We start from the raw sequence: 16430 nt of genomic DNA, 5'->3' as shown, positions 1-16430 counted from the left end.
GATGTAATGCCTATGGCTGCGAGTTTGTCATGGAGGTCATGGATTCCGTGACTTTCTGTGACCTACATGACTTCTGTAGTGGCCACTGTGGCTGGCCCGGGGGCTGCCTGAGCAGCTCAGGCATCCCCCGGGCCAGCCGCATCAGCCGCTGCTGGGGAAGTCTCGGGTCACCCCTTCCCTCCCCCCCCAGCAGCAGCAGGCATTTGGGTGTGGGAGGGGGTGAGGGTGCTGGGCGGCGCTTACCTTTGGGGGCTCCCTGGAAGCAGCAACATGTCCCTCCCTCAGCTCCTAGCAGACAGCTCCGCGCATTGCCTCCGCCCACAGGTGCCTCCCCTGCACCTCCCATTGGCTGCAGTTCCCAGCTGCAGAGCCGGCTCTTGGGGTGGAGGCAGCGCACAGAGCCCTCTGGCCGCACCTCTGCCTAGGGTGGAGCTATGAGGAGCCAGGTAGGGAGCCTGCCAGTTCCACCAACCCCCGCCTCCCCAGCAACAGCAGGGTCCTGGGCCGCCTGCTGCACCCCCTGCTGTTCCCCCAAGAGCACCCATGGCGCCCCCGGGCTGCTCCCCACAGAGCACCGGGCCACCCCAAGATTTGGTCAGGGGTATATAGTACAAGTCATGGACTGGTCACAGGCCATGAATTTTTGTTTACTGCCTGTGACCTGTCCATGACTTTTACTAAAAATACCTGTGACTAAAACATGGCCTTAGTAATGGCCTGTAATATACAGGAAGTCAGACTAGATGATCTAATAGTCCTTTCTGGCCACAAACTCTATGAAACCCTGAGCTGGTATGGCTGGGTGGTATGTGATTTCAGCGTTACTGGATATATTATGCATAATTCCACAAAAACATTTTTCTCAGCCTGCCATCCCTGTGAATAAATAAAACAGAAAAAATTAAGGAAAGAGATCTGGATTCAGAGTATGTTTCTACCCAGAAGAATATTCATGTTTCAGTTACCATTGCTGTCTTGTTCTGAAGGATGGGGAGGAAAGGACTGAAAATATTAGAAACCAAGTATTCTATCCTTATTAGGCCTCGAAACTTAGTACACTTCCCTAGGAAGTCCAAACCCTTCCTTTCTACCCCCTATACCTTGTTGCAAAGTCCAAAGCACCGATTACAACACTAATAAGTTTTAACAATATCTTGAAATACCAGTGAAGGAAAATGCATTGGTTTAGAGCAAGAAGGGGAAGCGAGAGCTGTATTTTTATCTTCGTAGATTTTGGGGGAAACTTTTATATTATTACTGACAAAAGTTTTCAAAAGTCTTTGCAGGCTGTGATCCTGAAACTGACAACCAAGGGCCTGCTGCTGCATCTGCTGAGTCCAACTGAAGTCAGACTGCACACATGCTGTCAATTGCAGCATCAGGACCTTAATATTTAAAAACAGTGAAATTGTTCATGACACTTTAGTAATAAAATCAAGGATGTTTTGTGGTTAATATTAATGGAACGTTATAGCACCTTTTGATGTTCCCCAGTACCACTTTCCTCCTACACAATTCCCTTTCAGGACTGCACCACTCGTTAAAAATATTGTTATTGCAGGTGGCGCTGTCTTACAAGACTGTTTTCCTTAGTGTGCAAGTAAACGTTTGGTCTTGGGAAGACGTGCTGTGTTGCTGTTAACTTTTGTTCTGGGTAGAGGGAGCTGTGCAAGTAACACAAGAATTTCCTTAGAGTAAATTCTTGAGGCAGGGTTGCCCCCTGGGAACTTGGCTTTGGTGTTGGGCTGAGATTCCTGAAAGAAGGGATTGCCCTGAAAACTGTCTGGCCACCTCTGTTCCAGGATTGATGTATATGTGCAAATAAAACCAGTGACTCTTAACACATACCAAGGTGCCATATCACTGATTTCATCTCCACTGGGAAACCAGCCTGCAAGGCCCTGGATATCTGCTATTGCTCACAGAGAGAGAACACTTCTGTATTAATTAGAAGCTTTAGGCCCTGATCTTGCAACTGACTGCCTGCAGGCAAACCCTACACCTATGTGGGGATATCTGCTGACTTCAACAGAGCCCCACTCAGGTAAAGGGGTGTGCCACACCCATCCAATTGCTGGACTCGGGCCCTAAAGAATGTTTTCTGCTGCCTTTTCCCCTGGTTAGTGGCTGTTTTTTTAACCTTACCCTAACGGTCTAGCAGTGGCAGCAGGAGGATCTTTGTCCTTATTGTTACCAACTCTTGTGATAGTTGGAAAGTACTGGAGCATACGGTGAACCAGCATGAAAACAGGTAGAACGTAAATCAAAAAAGGGCAGGTGTGTTGGGCTGGATATCCTCTCCTATTCCTAAAATGTCTTATGGTATGTTCTAACATCTAGAAAAACAATACACAAGATGAACTTCAAACTCTAAATAAACAATCAATCATCCAGTGTTCCTTTCAGTTATTGACACCTATGGTTTGTATAAAATGCTCCTAAGGTTTAATTGGTTACCATAGCACTTTCAATGGGTTACATCGGAAATACCAGTTACGCTAGAGATTAATATGGCAATATTGTAATACTGCACAATACATGTCCTACGTGTTCTCTCTCAATGGCACAGTATAAAAGCTCACCTAATGTTTAGTCTTTTCTGTGTAGGTCTTGCAAGTACTCTGTTTACAATGAGGAATCTCTCTTTCCTGAGAGAATATTACTTGTATACAATTTCTCCTGCCAGTTCTTTAAGCACAGTAAATTAAAGGGAATTTGCCTCTGTAACCATGTAATTTTATGTTGGATGTGTTTCTTGTATTATTTATGTCTTATCTGGAAATTAGTTTGCCTCCTGCTTTGCGGTTTCTTTGGGAAAGCTGCCTTTTTGTATTGTTGTTACCTTTTGTTAATGTCCCAAAGGCCTTAGGGTGCTGATATATTAGACTGTATTATTACTCCCTTTTACTACTATGTTATACTATTGTTTGTCTCTGCTTGTTTGTGACCTAATCTTGAACCTCTCTCTGCCTAATTGCTGGGCTGAATTTTTTGCCTCCTGACAGCTTATGAAAAGCAGTGGGCACAGCCTTCCAAATTCATCCATGTTTGCACAAAGTTGTTTGCTCAAGGAAACCAGCAGCAAGCAAAGTAAACTAAATGTGGACTGCATCAAACAAAAACCTTACTTAGGCAAAGTTCAAAATCTCCAGTAATGTTAGGTCTATGAACCCGCTAAACAAACCAGTGCTATGTGTCAATGGGCATTGCTTTCTTCTAGTCTATGTCACAGTCACAGAGGTTAGAGATCGAAATGAATGGCTTCACCTTAGTCCACCTACTTTTCCTGGAGAGTTGTCCCCTACTTTGTCAAGTCTAGCTTTACATGACTCAAATGATGAACTGTATAATGCTAACATTATGAGTCAATTTGTGATCTCTCTCAGTGTATCCTGGTATGTCACACAGACTCATGAGACTGAGGAAGCTGTTATGTTCTGCTGTGTCACTAACTCAAAACCTGACTCTACCTCTCTTACACCAAGTAGTACCTTGTTCTGCACGTAGTCCCTTTGAAATGGGACATCTCATACATAAGGAATTACCCGAAGTGAGTAAGGGTGATAAAATCAGGCCTTTGAGCATTAGGGGCTACTAATGAGTTGATTTAGTGTTTAGTTTTCTACCCTCTTTTGCAAGAAAACCCAATTTGAAATGCAGCCTTTCACTTCCAGGCTGCCCAGGTCTGTGAATGCTACAGAGGCAACATACTCAGCTCCAGTTATAAGAACATAAGAACAGCCATACTGGGTCAGATCAAAGGTCCATCTAGCCCAGTATCCTGTCTTCCGACAGTGGTCAATGCCAGGTGCCCCTGAGGGAATGAACAGAACAGGTAATCATCAAGTGATCCATCCCCTGTCACCCATTCCCAGCTTCTGGCCAACAAAGGTTATGGTGGGCAGGTGCTTCAAATAATTCCACAGCAACCCCTCCAACTGATTATGGACCATCTTTGACTGCCTCAAAAGGGAGTCCTTTCCAGGCCTGCTCAGTGTGTAGGATAGTAGCTGAGATGTAGGTTGTGAGGTTGGGGAGGGAGATTAAAGCAAGGGAAATGGAGGAGTTTTAGGTCTGTGCTAGGATGTGGAAGACATCTTCCCTAAAACAAAAGACATTGGGCCAGAATTTAAGCCATTGTGAATTAACAGAGCTCCATGGATTTCAGTACAGCTGTAGTGATTTAAACCAGCTGAAGATCTGGCCCATTCATATATTTAAAGCCAGAAGGAAGACTACTATAATTATCTAATCTGACCTCCTGCATAACACAGGCCATACAATTTCACCCATTTTCAAGGATTGAGCCCAATAACTTACAGATGAACTAGAACAAGTGATGAGGAATTTACCACATCCCTTGGTAAATTGTACCAGTGATTAATTATCCTCACTTAAAAATATGTGTGCCATTTCCAGTTTGCATGTCTAGCTTCAACTTCCAGCTGTTAGATTTTGGTATGTCTTTGACTGATGCAAGAGGGCTCCTTAATCTAGCAGAAATCTATTCACTGTGTCTGTGCTTATAAATCATCAAGTCACCTCTTAACCTTCTATTTGATAAATTAAATGGATTGAGTTTCATAAATTTCTCCCAGGAAGACATGTTTTCCAGACCTGAAATCATTCCTATAGCTCTTTTCTGAACCTTCTCTAATTTTCCAACGTCCTTTTTAAAGTGTGTACTCTAAAACTGGCACAATATTCTAGTAGTGGTCTAAGCAATGCTGTATGCAGAGGTAATATCACCTTCATATTCCTACTCAATATTCTCCTGTTTATCCATTCAGTTGTCACAAACATTTAACTACAGCATCACACTGGGAACTCATGATAGTTGTTTGTTCACCATGACTCCTAACTCCTTCTCAGACGCTGTTTTTCAGGATATAGTCCTCCATCCTGTACATATGACCTTCATTCTTTGTTTGCGTGATATATGACTTTGCATTTCGCTTTATTAAAATGCAAATTATACGATAGCAACAGCTCATCAAGCAATCCAAATGGCTCAGAACAAGTGGCCTATTCTCTTCATTATTTCCCAATCTTTGTCTTGTCTGCAAACTTTGTCGGTCGTGCTTTTATATTTTCTTCCAGACCTTTGATAAAAATATTGAATAACATTGGGCTGAGAACTGATCCCTTCCATAGGCTAGCTAATAAAAAAAACCATGTCATGCTTTATGCACTGCTATATATAATTAAGAATGTAGTCATTCCGTCATTTCAAGGTGAGTCAGGGTTGTGACAGATATTGCAACCCATGCAGTATCTTTGGGGACCATCGGATTAAATTTATGAATGGTTTAGTATGATAGTGTTCTGCTCTATGATGGAGGGTTACCACAGGTTAAATGGAATCACTGTCTTCCTTCTGATTCAGCAAATGGACAGGACCTTTGGTCCTAAGCAGACCTCAAACCTTGCTGAAGGGTTGGAAGGGATGTTGGCCTACCAGACTCACCATGGAAGGTGGGTGATTTCTGGTGTGTTTAGTAAGCATGTAGGAACTTGTGTTGTTTTTTATATGTGTTGTGTTGTCTCTGTAGTGGTTTTGCCATGTGAATAAATGTACTTTGCTTTGGAAGAGCTGTATGGTACTTGTAACTGCTGGTACACACTGGGCATTGTTCTCGGAGAGAAAGCACAGACCAGGTGCTGGCATTTAGGTAGACTGACTTGCTGAGGATGCCAGGGAGTATGTCAGGGAACTGCACAGTCTTTACATCCCAGTCTGAAGGAAGTGGGACAAGGGTCCCTGCTCAGAGACAAGTGACAGCTGGAAACCTGAGACCTGATTGGGCACCCCTGGAGCGGACCATGGAGGTGGGATACAAGTGCAGTTACCCTGAAACTGTGAAAAGTGTTACATGCTGATTATAACGTGAATTAAACATTCTTTAATGGGGATATACCTATCTCATAGAACTCGAAGGGACCTTGAAAGGTCATCAAGTCCAATCCCCTGCCTTCACTAGCAGGACCAATTTTTTTGCCCCAGATCCCTAAATGGCCCCCTCAAGGATTGAACTCACAACCCTGGGTTTAGCAGGCCAATGCTCAAACCACTGAGCTATCCCTCCCCCCCAACCACTGAGCTATCCCTCCCCCGCTACAAACATATCAGTTTGTACCTCATCTGCAGTATAACAGCCTTACTTACTTGACTGGTGTAGACCCAGATCGGGACATGTAGAGCAATATAAGGAACAGAAACACCACAAATGCAGCAATACCAACCCAAAAGGCTATGACAATTGAATCTGTTAAAAAAGAAAAAAGAAGCATACAGCATCAATGATACAGTATCAAGTAAAAAATGTGCAGATAAACCGATGGTCTCAAAGCATTTTATACCATTTAATTAATTAAACTTCACACCACCACTGAATGGTATTATTCTCTCTATTCAAGATAGGGAAATTGAGGCACGACTTGATGAAGTGACTATCCAAAGTCATATAGCAAGCCACTGTGTGGTGTATCTGGGCCTGAAATAAAGCAATCCTAATCCTAGCCCCCTGCTCTAATCACTAGTGTGACCAGCACTACATATATCTTTGGGAAAGCAATATATTGCACATAAGAAGGTTGTGAGAATTTTATCCATTTGCAGATTACACAACTTAGTTCCTACCACAGAATCACAGAACTCCAGTGTACGCACCTGTTTTTTTAAAGGAAAACTGCACCCATATTGCTCAGCGTAACAGTCTATGAAGCAAATTCTGCCCTTAGATGCATGAGTACAATACCTATTGAACTCACTAGGAGCTCTGTGCATGCATTCAAAGGATGGAATGTGACCCTTATGAAACTCTTGCCAGCCAGGAATTTTAAAATTGACCTTTCAGAGTCTAAGGATGGGGTGAACAGCTTGTTGAAAAGTGATGTCACGTGTGAGCCTAGCAATGTGTCAGTCCCATGGAAAATTCTGTACAGTAGCTTTCAAGTAGTTTTAGCACGTGCTTAACCATCAGAAGTGTGTTTAATATTTAGATGGCATTTCTAGGACTGGATGCTCTCTTCTAGGGTCAGTGTGGAACTGTGCTACCCAGCCTTAATATTGTGAGGTGCCAGGGACAGAACATCTGTGACGTGTAAAGAATTTATAAGCAGATGTTAACTTCTGTTGAGGTGAAAAACAAGGGTCATTGACTCAATAGGCAAATGTTTACTAAGATAAAATAAATTTTTACCTCAAAGAACACTGATGTTCATTGAAATAAACTCAATATGTAGGAATACGTGCTTCTACTGAAAACACCTGGAATGTATCAGCAATTAGAGACATTAATTAATTTACATGGGGTACCCATTTTATTCCCTATTAAACTAATAACCTAAAGTTAGAGCTCACCTATCAGGGCCACCCAGAGGATTCAGGGGGCCTGGGGCAAAGCAATTTCGGGGGCCCCTTCCATAAAAAAAAGTTGCAATACTATAGTAACATGTATTTGGAAATGTAAAAAATAACCAGTGAAATACATTCAAAAATTAATTTGTAATAATTTGAAAATACACGAAATACATTATTTAAAAACATTAAATGCTTTAATGGTATGTATACATTTGCAATTACATAATGGGCTGTCGCTGGGTGATGGTGCCAATGGGCTGTCGCTGTCTGGGGGTGGTGCTACTGTTGCCCAGGGGGTGGGTGGGGAGCTGGGCTCTGGGTCGGGGGGTGCCCGGCTCAGAGGGGCTGGGCTCGGAGCTGAGGGTCAGGGCTGTGAGGGGATGGGGTCAGGGGGGTGCCCGGCTCAGAGGGGCTGGGCTTGGAGCTGGGGGTCAGGGCTGTGGGGGGCTGGGCTCGGGGGGTGCCCGGCTCAGAGGGCCTGGGCTTGGAGCTGGGGGTCGGGGGGTGCCCGGCTCAGAGGGGCTGGGCTCGGAGCTGGGGCTCAGGGCTGGGGGGAGATGGGGTCAGGGGGTGCCCAGCTCAGAGGGGCTGGGCTCGGAGCTGGGGGTCAGGGCTGTGGGGGGATGGGGTCAGGGGGGTGCCCGGCTCAGAGGGGCTGGGCTCGGAGCTAGGGGTCAGGGCTGTGGGGGGCTGGGCTCGGGGGGTGCCCGGCTCAGAGGCCCTGGGCTCGGAGCTCGGGGTCAGGGGGTGCCCGGCTCAGAGGGGCTGGGCTCGGAGCTGGGGGTCAGGGCTGTGGGGGAGATGGGGTCGGGGGGTGTCCAGCTCAGAGGGGCTTGGCTCGGAGCTGGGGGTCAGGGGGTGCCCGGCTCAAAGGGGCTGGGCTCGGAGCTGGGGGTCAGGGATGGGGTGGATGGGGTCGGGGGGGTGCCCGGCTCAGAGCGGCTTACCATGCCGCTTACCCCCTCTCCCAGAGCCTCAGCGAGCCGCGTCCAGGAGCTCGCAGCCCCGCCCCCTTACCACGTGGCTCCGAGCGGGAGGACCTCAGGCCCTGCCCGAGCCACACCACTGCAGCACTGTCTAGGGCCGCTCCTGGACGCGGCGCGCTGAGGCGCCGGGGGATGGGGAAAGGTGGAGGCAGGGGGGAGCCTCCGACATTCTTGTGGGGGCCCCTGCGGGGCCCGGGGCAAATTGCCCCACTTGCCCTCCCCTGGGCGGCCCTGTCACCTATTAGGATTCTTATCAGGCAGTTGAGATTTGGACACACTAACTAGATTTGGGTCACTGACTAACAGGATGGTGCAAAATGATGGCAAGAAAATTCCAAGCCTACTAGAGTTTCAACTCATTTTGGTTTTCATTGTGAAAGCAAAATTCAACCCAGGTATAAAGAAGGAATTGCCAAGTGGAGTTAAGGCTCAGAGGGTTGACTCAGATTCAGGATGCTGTACAGCTCCTTCAAAAGACCCTTGCCAGGCTATGAGGAGGTATAAAGCACATATAATGCAGCCCCCTGAAGACTAAAGTTGGGGAAGCAGCCATCTACAGCACCTGAAGATGCCAGACGTGATAAACAAGCCAGGCAGTGCCTCAGAAATATTAGACGGGGAAGAGGGGATTGTAGAGCACTGGCCTGGCCCCTCTCCCCTATAAGTCTTTAAAGTAAGGGGTGGTGGGGGAGGCTCTTGTATTGGGAGAGACAGAGTGTTCATACTCCAAGCAAACCTCAAGGGCTTGAAATGATGAAAAACAGTGTGAACTGCATCTGGCAGTTTGGAGTCATAAAACCCCACACAAACCAGAACTAGAGGGGAAGAGGGGATTGTCCAGCTTTAATAAGAAAGTGTTATACATGGAACTCACTGGAACCAATCAAGGTGCAACTATTTACATATGTAATGGAGGATAACATTGCTCTGGATCTCAGGGTGGTATTTGAACTTGGGAGATAAACAGGAGACGTTTCCTGTTTTTAGCCTTTCATCAATTGGGATTTTCTTCTTTTCTTTAACAACAGACTTTATTCTAATAGTTGATAAAAGATTTTTATATGACTATATTTTTCACCTGCCTTTTATAACTCAATTACAGGGTCAGCTTAATGTATTATTATTATTTTAGAAAAAATGGGTAAACTGCCCAATGCTATTAATAGAAAGAAAAATCTTTGAGTAATTCTCTGAAGTGATGCATCATTCCTCTTGTCCTCATGGCTGGCTTCAGATTCATCAGTGAGAAAAGCTCAGCCCCGTAATGTGTTATTAATATTGGACCAAAGGAACAAAAGTTGGCACTAAAATTACCTGCACAGGAGAAAAAAATTGGCTGTTCCCTTTTTTGCTTTGTTTGTTTGTTTGAAGTAGGAAATTCAAGCTTAGTCTACTCTAGAAAACTAGTGATATTATGACATCTCACAAGAGACTGAAGCTCAGATGCAGAAACGCACTTAAGCATGTGCTTAATATAATCCTGCATGCAAGGCCCATTGGCTTCAAATTGGGTGCTCTACTGTCCCATTTTTGCTGATCCAGCAGTGCAAAGGGGACTTACAGATGGTTTATGGCAGCAGTTGAGGGTTCCTTTAGTCTAAGGTAAACCTCAACTTTGCCCATCCCTCTAGCACCAGCACAGGGACCATTCCAAGGCAGGGCCAGAGCACAATGGGGATTTGAGGACCATTATCTGCCAACAAGTTAGCAGCTGTCACAGATCAGGGCAACTTCACCAGTGGTCCAGCAAGGGCATCTACTCTCAGGCTTCCAACTTCCAAGCTGTTGCCTCTCTTGAGTGGAGACATGCATTCCTGCCTTCACTGTGTTATTCCCAGCACAGAGTTGCTCACACACATTTGTTTTCTTTCTCTTTATAGATGGTTAACAGGTGTAATTGCTACACTTATAAGTTAACTCACAGCACTTCCTATGCAAGCCTACTTTATTCTTAAGGTAAAAAGCATTTAAGAGAAAACATATTAAAAACAATAAAAGACCCTACACACATGCTAATATGTTTACCACAGTTCACTCTAACAGGGATTCTGGCAGGAGCACTCCTTCAGCTTCCCCACCCAAGGAGATTCCTTGTGGTTACATGTTCATCACAGTTCCAGCTCAGAACAAGCACCCAGACCTTCCAACCTTACCCTAAGGATTGGGGTTCTCTGTGGACCAGGGGTCTTGTCCATTTGCTGGTTCAGGATGAAACGCCTGAGCCAGTTTAAAACTAGGCTATTTATCCAAAACCCCTTTCTTTGTCTGTTAGCCCCTGGAGAATCCAATTTGAACTGGTCTATGCAAACCTCTCCAGAGGGGTGGCTTCAAAGGGCTGATAACAGAGGAAATACATTAGCACCTCCCCTCCCTACTAGAAAAGGTACATATAATTCCACAATAAACATACACTATGGCATTTTTAATACAATGTACACAAAGGTATTAAACCTAATTAATTAAGGTTTAAATTAATTCAATAAAGTTTACTTAGGATATAGAAAGATACTGTCAGTCTGTTACAGCAGTTCTCTATCCTGTGCAAGGGTGGGTCAGCCCCCAGCAGTCCCTAAGTCTTCAGGAGAGGCTGAAAACTGATGTAAAGCCACCCATGCCCCGGCCCTTCCCAGGTGCACCAAGCATTGCTCTGCTCCACCTGGAGGTTAAGCCCAGGATTTTTCAAATGTTACAGTTTCAGTATTATCAATTACTTGGCACTACAGAGAATGTTTCTTGTATGGCTGTTATACAAATAAGCAAAAGTCTTTCAAGACTATAATTTATTCTTCGTAGACTAGATCATGGATGACAATGTGAAAAGTTTTTTGAACCTTTAATATTGTACTTGTATATTCCAAAATGTCTTTGGTAACAGTCAGTTAAACAGGAACCAATAATGTAATAATATATTTTTGTCTTTTGTCACTTAATTATAAATTCCACCTGTCCAATACTTATTGGTTTTAAATTCATCCCTGGTGAATTTATCCTTTGGCTTCCATAAGATGAAGCTATGCAGTTACACTAGGAATGAATTTGACCTATCATGTTAAGTAATAATTTAAGATTACATTAATGTTTATTACACTCAAAATGGAAATTCTAATTTTCTCCAAGTGGAGTTATTATAATTGGATGAAATGAGTGACATCTTATTTCTTCATCAACTGAAAATAAATATCAAAGGCTAAAGGAATCTACGTCCATGGCCATACTGTAGATATGATTCATACAAGCACTTGGTCTTAGGTTTGCACAGCACCCAATGATGCCCATTATAATGCATTATTTTTGTTATGGTAATAAACATCAATATGATTAGTTAGAGATGAATGTCAGATAAAAGAAATAAGAAAAAAAGTGTGTGTGTGTTCAGCTTCTTGTTGTTACTGATTAATCAAAATTTAACTTCTTTCTCTATTGAGATCTAAAAACTTATATACATTTTAATGCAAGCCTGACATTCCATGAAGAAAACAACTATTACTGAAAAAAAAAAAAAAACTATATAGAGTAACAAAAGGTTATTTTGTTACTCTCTTATGCAAACAGTTAGGAGTACAACGAACTACTGATTAACATCTCAGAATAAGCTTCCATTTAGTAAATTGTTTTAAAAAAAATCTCTTTCCAATTAGATGGGTTAGTATCAAAATCTTTCTCAAATAAATACACTGTACAGTAAATGAAATAATATTGCAGTATTAGTATCAACTGCCATTAGAACCTACTAAGTGTTGTGAGAGTTTGGAAATACAGAGGGTCAGCTATAAAATTACATATATATAACCCATTATAGTCTATGTTACAAAGAGAAACATGATAGTGAAGATATTAAGGGAGATTATTCAACCTATTTTGTTCTTATCTAACTCTTCACATACTAGATCAGAAGCTGTTACTATGCAATACTTACATTTATTAGCCTTCAACTTCCTTTCATCTACAGGAACTGGATCCAAATAGTCCCAGTAATATTCATAAGACCAATAATACTCAGATGAGTTTGTTCTGATAGCCATTTCAGTAGCACATTTTAATCATCTCAGAACTCCAATCTAATACTCTTTTATTTTCTACGACACTTCAGTGTCCTCATATAGAGATTGCATAACTGATGCCTGTGTAAATCATTCTGAAAGTCCTCATATCCTGCAACTCAAGGACTGCTTAGATACCATTTAGCAGAAATGAACGTCAGACTATGACAGACACCTAATAACAACCTCTGTTGCTGGTGGGCAATTATGTACTAGCTATTTTCCACCCTGCTTTGTATTGACATGGATGTCAAGTAAACAGTAATAGAATGGACAAAAGCCAAAATGAGTTATAAACTATTCCCAATGAGTAACTAGCATCAGTGAAGCCCTCAGCATGAAACAGATATTCTTGACCCACTGAAAAGAGCTTTCCTAAAAAATAATCATGACTCTATGACACATATACCCTAGAGGGCCTGATAAATTACTCCTTAAATAAAAGACGGTATTGGAACAGCTGGAGATTTTCTATCAAATATTTTAAATGATTTGCCTTAATACCAGCCATTCCAAACAAATGATGTAAAAATAGGCCCCAGGCAGAATGTAAGTAGAAGAGATTCAGTGCTTTCAACAGTAATCTTTGAAATACCTACACAAACACATATGCAAAACATTTTATTAGAAGAGAAATTACTAACATTAACAGGAAGACAGATCCTCCATCAGTTTTTAAATGTATTCCTGAGAACTACACCATACATCATGGTTGTCCCAATCAGACATGGTTGTCTATTTGGTGATAGGAGTTTGATAGATACTAAATGTGATGTCTGAATAGTGTCAGATTTTTCCTTTTGATATCTGTGTAGCATAGGGTCTCTACGATTCTCTCTAAAACAGACAGACTGCAGAGGAGCATTTGTTGTCAGCCTGAAGTAGGAATCACAAATACAGTAGTAGGAGGCAGATTAGTTAAAATTAAATCTGTCTGTTTCAAAAGTACTACACCTACTTGTTTATCTTATGTACTTATATAGTCCCCATCACCACAGTAGTTGAGCACCTCATAATCTTTAATGCATTCATCTTCACAACACACCCTGAGAGGTAGAGAAATAACATTATCTGCATATTGCAGATGGATAACTGAAGCCCAGATTCATAAAGATATTTAGGTTCCTAACTTCAATTGAAATCAATGGGAGTTAGGTGCCTAAATACCTTTGAGGATCTGGGCTAGAGAGACTAAGGCCTGGTCCATCCTTAGATCAGCCTAGCTAAGTCGCTTGGGGCTGTGAAAAATGTCATGCCTTGAGCATTGTAGTTTGGTCTACATAACCCCTGATGTAGACAGGAGTAGGTCGATGGAGAAATTCTTCCATTGACCTTGCTACCACATCTTGGAGAGGTGGATTAATTACATCGATGGAAAACCTCCTTCTCTTGATGTAGGAAAGATCTACACTACAGTGCCACAGCCACAGCGCCATAGCTGTGCGCTGTAGCGTAGGCATACCCTATGTGTCTAGCCCAGAGTCACACAGGAAACACTGGTCTACAATTTTTGAGAAGTCATCTGCTTCAGAGATAAAATGTGCTATTTATTATGTATTTTGATGTGCTGAATTCAAATATGACAATTAAAACAACTGATTGGCTACTGTTTCTAAGATATTTAAGTTTTTACATTTTATGTCTATGTATATTGTGTAGATAGTAGAGTTTTAATCATAAATTGTAAACCTAGGTCTTTTCATGTGTTTATGGTTGCTTTACATGATAATATTTCACCTGTCCTGTTTATGTAACACTTTAAAAATCAGCAAAAGGGTTATATAAATAAATTTTATTATGAAACAAAAGGCAAAAAACTATTATGTACATAGTTTAGTCCTATTCAGTGTCTACTCGGTGCTTCTTGGCTTGTCTCTTGTATTCATTAAATGGAGCATCTCTTGTCACTGTCCAGCAATAGTCTGCAAGCATTGATGGGCTCCATTTGCCCTGATAGCGTTTCTCCATTGTTGCAATGTCCTGGTGAAATCGCTCGCCGTGCTTGTCGCTCACTGCTCCACAGTTCGGTGGAAAAAAATCTAGATGAGAGTGCAAAAAATGTATCTTTAGTGACATGTTGCAATCAAGGCTTTTGTATGCCTTGAGGAGGTTTTCCACCAACAACCTGTAGTTGTCTGCCTTGTTGTTTCCGAGAAAATTTATTGCCACTAACTGGAAGGCTTTCCATGCCGTCTTTTCCTTGCCACGCAGTGCATGGTCAGATGCATCATCTCGAAGAAGTTCACGAATCTGAGGACCAACAAAGACACCTTCCTTTATCTTAGCTTCACTTAACCTTGGAAATTTTCCACGGAGGTACTTGACAGCTGCTTGTGTTTTGTCAATGGCCTTGTCAAAGTTCTTCATCAGACCCAGCTTGATGTGTAAGGGTGGTAACAAAATCTTCCTTGATTCAACAAGTGGTGGATGCTGAACACTTTTCCTCCCAGGCTCCAATGACTGTCGGAGTGGCCAGTCTTTCTTGATGTAGTGGGAATCTCTTGCACGACTATCCCATTCGCAGAGAAAACAGCAGTACTTTGTGTATCCAGTCTGCAGACCAAGCAAGAGAGCAACAACCTTCAAATCGCCACAAAGCTGCCACTGATGTTGGTCATAGTTTATGCACCTCAAAAGTTGTTTCATGTTGTCATAGGTTTCCTTCATATGGACTGCATGACCAACTGGAATTGATGGCAAAACATTGCCATTATGCAGTAAAACAGCTTTAAGACTCGTCTTCGATGAATCAATGAACAGTCTCCACTCATCTGGATCATGAACGATGTTGAGGGCTGCCATCACACCATCGATGTTGTTGCAGGCTACAAGATCACCTTCCATGAAGAAGAATGGGACAAGATCCTTTTGACGGTCATGGAACATGGAAACCCTAACGTCACCTGCCAGGAGATTCCACTGCTGTAGTCTGGAGCCCAACAGCTCTGCCTTACTCTTGGGTAGTTCCAAATCCCTGACAAGGTCATTCAGTTCACCTTGTGTTCTGAGGTGTGGTTCAGAGGAGGAGGATGGGAGAAAATGTGGGTCCTCTGACATTGATGATTCAGGACCAGAAGTTTCATCCTCTTCCTCTTCCTCGTCTGACTCAAGTGAGAATGATTCTGGTGCATCAGAAACCAGCAGCCCTTCTCCGTGGGGTACTGGGCGTATAGCTGATGGAATGTTTGGATAATGCACAGTCCACTTTTTCTTCTTTGACACACCTTTCCCAACTGGAGGCACCATGCAGAAGTAACAATTGCTGGTATGATCTGTTGGCTCTCTCCAAATCATTGGCACTGCAAAAGGCATAGATTTCCTTTTCCTGTTCAACCACTGGCGAAGATTTGTTGCACAAGTGTTGCAGCATATGTGTGGGGCCCACCTCTTGTCCTGATCTCCAATTTTGCAGCCAAAATAAAGGTGATAGGCTTTCTTAACCGTAGTGGTTATACTGCGCTTTTGTGATGCAAAAGTCACTTCACCACAAACATAGCAGAAGTTATCTGCACTGTTCACACAAGTACGAGGCATCTCTGCTCACTTTGGCTAAACAGAAATGTGTCCCTTTGCAAAATCAAACACTGACAGATAAGAGAGCACGACACTGTATGATTTCTAGAGCTGATATAGGGCAATTTGTTCAGCAGAGTGATGTAAGCTTCGTTATGATTGCATCATCCATGACTTCTAGGAATAACATGATGCAATTCATATCATGTATGATGCAATACCAGCTTCAGATTGCATCATTCATTGTTTTGCCTAAAAAGCAAGTACTGTCCAAACCCAGTCATAGATTTATTCATAGATCCAGTCAAAGATGTATTTTAGTCATTTCTGGTTTAAATTGAGATCCCTTCCCTTTATAACTCACTTATCCTCCGCCATTCCCAAGTCAAGGGTCGTATATTCTGACCCAATAGCATATCTTGAAAACTAGAGCCAATCAACAATTTTAAGCATCATTTTCGTTCTCAGTGACCCAGAATTAGTAAAGTTTGACTACATTTATTTCAGAAGCATTTTGGCTGTAGAGCA

General features: G+C 42.8%; 1 protein-coding gene across 1 annotated transcript in view; it reads right to left on the bottom strand.

Annotated features, from left to right (window-relative positions):
• Positions 1–12371, bottom strand: part of MRAP (melanocortin 2 receptor accessory protein) — a 14868-nt gene extending 2497 nt beyond the window's left edge. The window contains exons 1-2 of the mRNA XM_065421920.1: positions 12266–12371; positions 6167–6266 (exon numbers count right to left, since the gene is read on the bottom strand). Of these exons, the coding sequence (XP_065277992.1) occupies positions 6167–6266; positions 12266–12371 (206 nt within the window). The remainder of the gene's footprint in view (positions 1–6166; positions 6267–12265) is intronic.
• Positions 12372–16430: the final 4059 nt, after the last annotated feature.

The sequence above is a fragment of the Emys orbicularis genome, chromosome 1, assembly GCF_028017835.1.
Source record: "Emys orbicularis isolate rEmyOrb1 chromosome 1, rEmyOrb1.hap1, whole genome shotgun sequence".
NCBI classification, from domain to species: Eukaryota; Metazoa; Chordata; order Testudines; family Emydidae; genus Emys; species Emys orbicularis.
This window is presented reverse-complemented; position numbering and strand designations above follow the sequence as displayed.